This window comes from Chinchilla lanigera, unplaced genomic scaffold, assembly GCF_000276665.1.
Source record: "Chinchilla lanigera isolate Chin_1 unplaced genomic scaffold, ChiLan1.0 scaffold00011, whole genome shotgun sequence".
Lineage (NCBI taxonomy): Eukaryota > Metazoa > Chordata > Mammalia > Rodentia > Chinchillidae > Chinchilla > Chinchilla lanigera.
In genome coordinates this window covers 5,465,769-5,475,512 of record NW_004955412.1, presented here as the reverse complement: position 1 = coordinate 5,475,512, position 9,744 = coordinate 5,465,769, and the positions used below count along the sequence as shown (strand labels likewise).

The 9,744-nt window shown below is 38.8% G+C and overlaps 1 protein-coding gene across 1 annotated transcript in view; it reads right to left on the bottom strand.

Moving 5' to 3' along the window:
• Positions 1–9,744, bottom strand: part of Yap1 (Yes-associated protein 1) — a gene marked incomplete at its 5' end in the record, with an annotated part of 109,863 nt that overhangs the window by 58,216 nt on the left and 41,903 nt on the right. The window contains 1 exon segment of the mRNA XM_013511126.1: positions 7,623–7,738. Within this exon segment, the coding sequence (XP_013366580.1) occupies positions 7,623–7,738 (116 nt within the window).

The window sequence follows — 9,744 nt, the reverse complement described above, 5'->3', positions numbered from 1 at the left end:
CATTTTGTCTGTAATTTGCTAAGTCCCCCCTATTATTATGTTATCCTTATCTTTAAAATAAAAAAAAAAAGTTACTAATGTACTACAAATATATCACATTATAGCAAAAACTTCTAAAGGGCAATCACCAAGTAATTTTATGGACATAGGTTCATATACGCATATGTATGCTTTATTTTATTTCAACACAGAAATAGGAAAACTAAACTATTACCTTAATGAATTATTCAAATCCTCCTACTTCCTCTTAATCTGGTATGGTTCTGCAGCTACTCAGGAAACTAAGACAAGAGCATCACAAGTTTGAGGTTGGCCTGGATAACCGTGTGGGACCCTGCTTCCAAATAATAAGGATCTGAGGATACACTGTAGTTCAGTAGTAGAACATCCCTGGATTTAATCCCCAGTACTGCAATACATACATATATACGATTTAATTTTTTCACTGTAGTTCAGTAGTAGAACATCCCTGGATTTAATCCCCAGTACTGCAATACATACATATATACGATTTAATTTTTTTTCATACCGGGAATCAAACTCACCACCTTGTACTTGCCAGGCAGACACTGTGCTGCTGAGCTATACCCTGGCCTTTATAAAATTTAATTTAAAAGAATTCCCCTTTCTTACCTTCCATCTTTTAAAATCCTTTCACAAAATACATTGTCATTTACCTGTTAATTAAATGATAGTTAAATAATACCTATAAATTAATACTTTTCATAGGACACAGTAAGCCTTGCCTGGTAAACCTTTGTTTTTGAGTAATTTCCCACATATATATTTGCAAATTTGACCAAACACAAAACCATAAGTTTCTAGAAATGAAATACATCGTTTTAGCCTCATAGTTGGAGTAAGTCAGAGCAGAACACAAAGCTGCATTCAAATTTTGAATAAGGCCCATTTCTTATTTATGTATGTATGTCCGTCCTTCTGAGACAGGGTCTTGCTGTGCAATTCAGGCTAGCCTTGAGCTCACTTTGTAGCCCAGGCTGGTCTCAAACTCGCAACGATTCTCCTGTCTCAGCCTCCCGAGTGCTGGGGCTACAGGCGTGTGCCACCACGCCCGGCAAGGCCAATTTTTAAAAAGACTAAAACTAGAAAGTTTTTGTTAAAATAAGTAATAAAAATATAAATTAGTATTTAGCTTGATTAACCCAGTAAAATACTTCAGGTTCTTTTATCTGGGGGTATCGGATGATTAGATTCACAAGGCATTCCCTTCAAGGTGAAAACTTTATGCAGACAGCCTGCTTAACTCCAAGTTATTTGCTGTTCTGTTATATACAGTGAATGTCCTTCAAATTTATTTAAATGCATTTACAACTCCCTTTCACTGTCTCTAGGCTTTAAAGATTCTTTAGAAGATTAATTTTTGAAGCACAGAAGGGGATCACTTTTGCTGGTTTTCTCAAAAAGACAGTCAGGTGACAACATTCTGTATAATCTTTGACCAACAGTAACATCATTTTCTCTTAAAGCCGTTCAGGAACCTGTGACATGAATCTCACTAGAGAATAAATGGACATTACGTGGCATAGCTGCTTTGCAGATGAAGAAAAGTCTCTAGACTGAAACATTATTAGCATGTTTTTATTTATGGTTATAATTCTATGTGAGATGAGGTATATCAAGATTACAGTTCCCATGGGGAGTGGAGTACCGTTGTGTGTTACAGCACACGCTCAACATGTACAAAATTCTAGGGTGGATCACCAACACCAAAAAGACTACAATTCCCTTCCTGTGACACGCATTCCAAAGCTTTCCAACACCACGCAGAATTCCTCTTAACTCCTAAATATCTAGTGATATGAAGAACACAAGAGTTCTTGTAATTTAGAAAGAGACTCATAATATACAGATATTTCCAGTAGCCCTAGTGCTTGATTTGACAGCTGCATCTCCATTTATATTTTTGTGACAAAATTCAGAATAATCCAAGCTTGCGTTTTTCTGATTCTAGGAACTACCACATACAGCTGGCTCCCATTACTCAGAAGCTGTGCATTCCTGGATCCAGCCAAGCACCAAAGGAAAATATCTGAGGAAGAAACTGTGCCTGTACTAAGCACATTACAGACTTGTCATTACTACTATTTGAACAATTAGCTGTATAACAACTAATTATACTGTGTTAATATTAAAAGTAATGACAGAAACCTTAAAAGTAAACACGACAATATACCTAAGTCATAAGCAAATACTACACCATTTTACATTATGACTTAAAAAATCTACATACTGTGGTGTCCACAGGGTGATGGGAGTCTTGGAACCAATCACCTGTACCTATCAAGCAAATGACTGCATACCCAACGTAACACCTCACTCTCATCTTCAAACCGTTGTTAGCTACTTTGCTTTAGGGTCAGCTACATGGGCTCTTCATACTTGTCAGCTAGCTCTTCCTTTCCTAACTTTAACCAGACTGACCATCTCCATTAAAGGCAATGACCATATTCTCTAAACATTCCCCATGCCTTAAAGGAGCCTCCTTCAGCAAATATGCCCACCTTCTGAAGAAGCCATTTCCCAGTATATGTACGAGTACTTTGTTGTGGCTTGTATCTAGATGTCTCCCTGAAGATTCCTGTGCTCATAGATGAGGCTTTGCGGGGGTGGCCGGATCTAAGGTGTGTGAATATGGATTAAGGGTGTGTGACAACTAAATTAGTCCTGGGTATGGGTGGCACGATTTAGGCTTGTAGCCTAAATGGAGTAAAACAGAAACAAAGGCTTGTTGCTTTTTTGCTGTTGCCTCCAGCCTAGCCTGCCACAGACTGTTTTTCCTCTGCCATGCCACTCTGCCTTGGGAGTTCACTGAGTATGGCCTGAAACCTCTACAAACTGTGAGCTAAAAATTTTCTTCCTTTAAGTTGTGGGTGTTGGGTATTTTGTTCCAGCAATGAGAAAGTAACTAAGTGCATTAGCAGGTCCTATCCCCATCTGCTCTGTCTAAAGCTTTATGCTATCATTTATCCCGACCATGGTTCACACGGATCTAGAAGCCCATTACCAAATCTGAATCTGTCTGCCGTCACTTAAAAGTGTGATTTGGGGACAAATACTCAGGTGTTCTGATATACAAAGAGTGACTACTAACAGCAGCTGATGGCTATCGTAAGAGATAGTCCAAAATGACCTTCGGACAATGCCTGGCATATACGGACTTCTTATTCTTGTTATTATTTTCTGCCATTATGTAAATGTACTCAAGTCTCTGGACACTGCCTTTCCATTTCAGTTCTCCTTCCAACTCTACCCAGAACTCTTTCTTCATAAGGCACTAACTCACCACAGTCCTGTTTCTGGCCACGCCCGTCACTGTTCCTGACAAGTTGCATCTTTGCTGAATACATCTTTCAGTAAACATGTCTAATTTATACTTAGTGCACAAACGCATTTTACAAGACAGGTGATAACATCCGTATTATTTTTAAATTCACTAAAACCAAGATGATGCATGCTTCTGATTTTAAACCTAAGTCTGAGCCCAAATTCTCTCATTTTCTTAAGCCATTATAATCAGAATAGAAAAAAACCACAATGTTTTCAAAGAATCACAATCAACCTTGATAGAGACAAAATGCCTAATCTTCCAAAGTAAGGTTTAAATTAATGATTTATATGTTACTAATTTCCCACATATACTTTCAGATGGAGTAAGACAAAATAAATAATGTAAACTGTCATTATTGGATCACAAATATAAGGCAAATTTTATAACTTTTATTGAAAACTTGGAAATTAAAAAACTAGGTTATCAAGTACAAATATTAATTAAAAATACTTGTATAATTTGTCCCTTAAGTTTTTGAAGATTTAAATCAAATCTTACATATAAGCAGATTTTCAAAATATGTAAATGAAACATTCAAATAAAGACACAAGGTATTTTTTCGTCAAGAGTAAATTTATAACCAGAAAAGCACAATTATAAATTCCACCTTGCTCTTCCTTTTCACCTCTTCAATCTATATACTCCAGGTTTTCAGCCCATCCGCTAGGAAAGCAGAGTTACAGAACTACAGAAATACTCCCTTACAGAGACATCGTCTTGAGGGAAGAACAGGTCAATTTCTGTGAACCCTTTCGGTCGAGGGGCCTCCTGACAACTACCAGTACCACCCTCCCCACCATCTACCATCCTTCACACAGGCTGCTGCTTGGGAAAATCTTGAGGGCAGCCCCTAATTTTAACACTATGGTCACCTTATGGATAGAGGAAGTGGACAGGCTATGAAAGAGAAAACCAGCAAGACCACCAGAGCTGCTACATAGCCCCTGCAGCATAACACTAATTTTGTCATCAAGGTGTAGAATGTTTCTATTAGTTCATTATTACTTAAAATGTTATGAGTTTTATTATATTCAACAATGAGTATCTCACAGAAAAAAAAAATCACAAAAAGTACTGAGTTTCTAATATTGTTTATAAAAAAGCATCAAAATTTTCAACATTGACTCGTTTTCCGTTTATGAAGTCTAAAATAATTCCCACAAAATGACAATGAGAATATCAACAGCACTCCACAAAAAAAAATCTTTACTTCAATTGTCACACCTGAGGCAGTTTGCACACATGACAGCAGCATGTGACAGCACGTCTTCTGCTGTCCTGGCCTTTTTGTAGGACGTGCTTGGCATCCCAGTGGTCTTGCCATTTTGTCAGGAGGTTCTTATTATATTACACAGTGTATAGTTAACAGGAACATAAAACAGCAATAAAATAAATTATTAAATTCTTAATAGGAATTGTGGGTTTAGAAAAGGCATCACCATTTTCACATCGGCTGTGTGCTTCCTTACAAACCTGAAAGAAACATCAGAAATAAATTCCCGTATGAACTACAATGAAAATACCAATAAAACCCTACCACAGAAATAAGCTTTGCTTCACCCGTCACCCCCAAGGCAGTCTTCACACGGGACAACCGCTTATTCCGCACACAAGTACTGCTCACACGGATAGTGCCCGTGTTTTGCTGTCTTGTATTTTCTTGCAGGACACGGTGACATCTTTTTGGTTTTCCTGCTGTCCTAGCAGTCTTTGGGATGCCGGGCCTGCCGGTCCACCCGTCAGCTCGCCGCTGCGCTCCACCGTTTCTTTGCGTAGTTCGCTGGCCAGAAGCATTTTGTTTTCCCTCTGCTATAAACGGTCTCTTGCCAGCTGCAGTCCCAGTCCTCCAAGGAAATTTCCCCGTGACACTTTGCACTTGTGCTTTCCTTCGGAAAGTATCACTCTGTTGATGCCACCACACGTGTGGGGTCAGAGAAAACACAACCACTGGCCAGCGCTTTCGGTTTCAAGCGACATCATGGTTGCTGCGTAACTCAGCAACCTCTACTCCACGTCTGCTTTTGTTGGAGAAAGTTCCACCTCAAGCTTCTGTTCTGTCGAGGTCTCCCTACCAAGATTTCCATCACGGTGAAAGGTTGCCATCAGCAGTACCAGTTTGCTTTCCTCTGCCGTTTACGAGGCCATGTTATATATTTCTGAAATTCAAAGGTTGCACTATGTGATTCTCTGCCGTGAACGGCAGCATTTCACTGGAATTTCTGCCTGTTCCTGTGTACCTCCCGTGCCGGTCGACATGTGCTCTGTTAGCAAACGTGACACGGCTTGGAAACCGGTACCAGTTTCAAATGCACCTTCCGATTAGTTTGAAGATGGGAGCAGCATGTCTGTTCCCAGCCTTGTTCGGTTTATTACTACACGAACAAGGCCCTGGTGGCTGAGTTCCGGGATAAATGTCTAAACCGGAGAAAAGTAAGTCTTCACATCGATAAAGGCGTGAATTTTTATGCCGTATTTTGACCCTTCGCTTTTCCGTAAGGTTTTTATATTCTTGCGATCAGCGTGAGAAATCTGTGCTAGGCACAGCAGACCTACCAATGGTTTCAGTTCAGCTAGTGGGGTGTCAAAATAAATACGTTTTTCAAAATGGGTACTGGAGTATACAGAACGTTTTACTTGAATTTCATCCTTTTTGCATTTCACAGCACCTTGTAGCATTTGATCTGTTACAATTTCCGACACTGAAAGGCCGTGCTGGCGTTCTGTCCAGTATGTTTCACCCCTGTCAAGACCTTCACTATATTTTTAGACCAATTCTAACAAGGGACCGATCCATTGGGTTGGGCGGCCATTTTGCAACATTTCGACTAGTCAAACATGTACTCATGCTGCTGTTTTCCTTCTTTCATCTACAAGGAAATCTGCATTGCCTGTGTATCAGTCAATTTGCTCATTTCACTGTCACAGAACTCGCTCACACGGCCAATGTCAAATCATCACCATCATCATCCACCCACACCACTCTTCTGTTACGTTACCGTAATGGAGCATCTTCATCATCCATGCGTAAGTAATCAGATGATTCACCTTTGACCTCCTCCAAAACATGCACATCTGGCTTTTCATGTGCCATTATACTGAACTGGGCTACTTCTACCAGAAAAGTCAAAACAAAACTTTTTTTAAAACAGATCCCAGAGTGGTGCAGGTCTGTGATCCCCAGACGAGATTTGCAAAACCAGTTAGATGGAGCATAAAGGTGGGTCCAAATCCCATTTTAACCCTTTCGCACCCATGGGCACTCCTTGCCATTCATCATACCAAGTGGATAAACACATGAATTGCTTTGTATATCCCTCAGAGAAAGGGACTGAGACGCACTGCTGGCTATTGTAACACTAAGTACAAATTCAGAGTAGAAAAGTGGTGCATCCACTGGACCAGGTTTATGACAAGCTGATGCCCTGAATCATGGGGAAGTGCTCAGAAGAACCAGTCCAGATCAAGACATATTTTTTCCTATAGTACACAAAGATGCACAATGAACTAGCTTAGGCCTTGCTCCACCCACTAAAGTAGAAAGTGGTCAGACAGTATCTATATACACGTTTCATGTATATATATCTAATTTTCTTTAATTGCTTCTTCTGTCATAAGGAGCACTGTTACATACCTGATGAGAAAACCTGCAGATTCAAGTAAATTACCAAATAATTCAATTCCCAGGGTTTTTTAAAGGTTTGACTTTTATGAATATGCTAGAGATGTGCTTAATAACATATCAGACCTAGAGCTAAGTAAGGTTCATTGCGTTTCACAACTTATTTCCAAGGCAAAACAAGTATCAGTTTTAAAAGGTAGGTTAGGAACACCATAGCTTGGCGTCTAATATTCCCATAACCAGGCATGAAATAAACTGCGTTTTCTTCGGGGGGGAGGGCCTACCGCAGGGCCTACCGCAGGGCCCATACAAACCACAAAAAGAGGAGCAAAGCTTCAGTGGAAGACCTCAGGCAAGAGAGCAGCAGAATGAAACAGACATGTCATGATTGACAAAATCGGAACTCTGGAAACACTTCAGAGCCAACCCTTGAGTAAACTGCCAACTTTTAGTTACTGGGCCATTTATGGGTGAACAACTGAATAAGGCTACCATATAGCACGTGTTATTTTGAAATAAAAATGTCTCCAAATGAAACTGCCTAGAAAGTTAACACCATTCATGCTTCAGTTTTCTTAAAAAAATGATCATTTTCCACAAGTTTTACCAAAGCACAAGCTTTGCTGTGCGGGCTAACTGTAGTGTCTTGCTCACCTGAGGCCGAGTTCATCAAATTCTGCTGCACGGGTGGGCTGGTGGGGGCTGGAACGTTCATCTGAGAAAGCATGGCCTTCCTGGGGTCCTGCCATGTCGTTGTCTGATCGATGTGACTGAGACAGAACAAACCACTCTGTTAGACACCAAGTACTATGTGTCCTAAAAGCAATTCTCCTTATCAAAGCAGGGTAGTTCTGCAGGCTAATATCACAGGATGCTAGATGAGCTCTGCAAAAGCAGAGTCACCATCTCTCAGCTCCTACTCTTCCTCTGTAAGACGCTGTTCACCACACAATTGCTGGTTTATCTCTTAGATCTTTCAAGTGCAAGGTCTGAAAAACCTATGTGTAGAACTTTAAGTAAGTAGACATCATCTTCACCTAATAGGCAATTATTCACTACTAACTTCAAGATAAAATACAGTTTGTAAATTAATCATCTAAAATAATAACCAGCACTAAAACTCAAGATTCCTGAGAATCACCTACTTTTTTCTTCTAGATCTAAAAAGGCCAAATAACATATTTTAATGCCTAAAACCTCTTTTTAAAAAAAGTAAAACACAAACAAACAAGATCTTTATTGTAAATATATACTCAAAAGCCAAAACACAATTTAAAATGCCATCTATAAGTTTCCATGTCTCCTATGACTTCAACAGGTCTCTACATAAAACCTTTTGTTAATTTCCCTCCTTCCCTTTCACTTACATCGCTCTCTGACTTTCTTGAATTGAATGCAGGGCTTTCACACTGAGCTATATAACCAGCACTTTTTTATTAATTACTTTGAGAAGAGTTGTCCCTGAGTTGTACAAGTCGGCCTCAAACTTATGATCCTCCCTATTTCAGTCTCTGAAACTGCTGGGAACACAGGCATGTGTTACAGCACCTAGCAACAATTTTTACATATTAATAACTTACAGCAAAACCTATGTATGCATATAGATTTCTACATAAAACATGATGAAAACACCTTAAGATCTTATGAAACATAAAACTACAAGGCATCTTAAACAATATCTGGTATACAGGCTTTCAATAAACACTTTCTTTTTTTTGTTGGCTTGTTTTTGTTTTTCTTCCGGTACCAGGAATTGAACACTCACGACCTTTCACTTGCCAGGTAGGTGCTTTGCCGCAGAGCTAAATCCCCAGCCCCTCAATAAACACTTTCAATAAAACATTTTCTAGCCACATTTCATTGTTTCAGTGAAATCAACACTGCAGATTATACACATAAAACTTCCTGAACAATTTTCCTGAAATAATAGCCAGGTAATTACTCAAAAATTTATTCATGAAGTTCTCTTCACTATCACTTTTAAAAGCAAAAGTCTGAAAAATAGGTAACAATGATAAGAGGATTGGTTAAAGAAATGTGGTTCCAAATGTCCTACTCTGCACCTGATATTTCAGAAAAATACTTTAACAATATGGAAAATATGCATAATATAGTTTTTATAACTAGGCTATAAAACAGTACATATAGTACAAGGCTGTTTCTAAAATATATGTGTGCTGTTAAAGTATATGGGAAGAACTGTCATCAAAATTATTTTGACAGTGTTTACTTCTACATGATAAAATTACAACTCCACTAAACTCTTTATTACTAAACAATTAGGAATTCATATTTTCAAAAAGGAGACAGAAAATGGTTAATTTTTAAAAAGAAACCCTCCAAAATAATTTTTTGTAGCTGTTTAAGTTTTAAAGCTGAGTTCTCTCTAACTCACCCCTTGACAGCCACATAAAGACACAACACTGCCATTATCCTGAAATGAAACTGGAACGCTACCTCATCAACAGCATCTTATTAACAAGTAAGAAAGGACAATGGTCTCTGACTTAGAAGTGGCCCTAAGTATTATCTCCTAGGTTTTATTTCTTCAGCAAGTAGAAAAATGGATGAAAATAAAAGGATTTATATACTTAGAAATGGCAATCTCACTTTAAAGCTATTACAGACTAAATGTAAATGTGAAGAAAAAAATGTTCATTTATTCACTGGAGTATGACGCTACTTACCAGCACCTCTTGTTTCACTAATGGCTATACCTACCTTGTAGCAGCACCGTTAGCATCTGCTCAGGTCTAGACAACACAGGCAGTGTTTG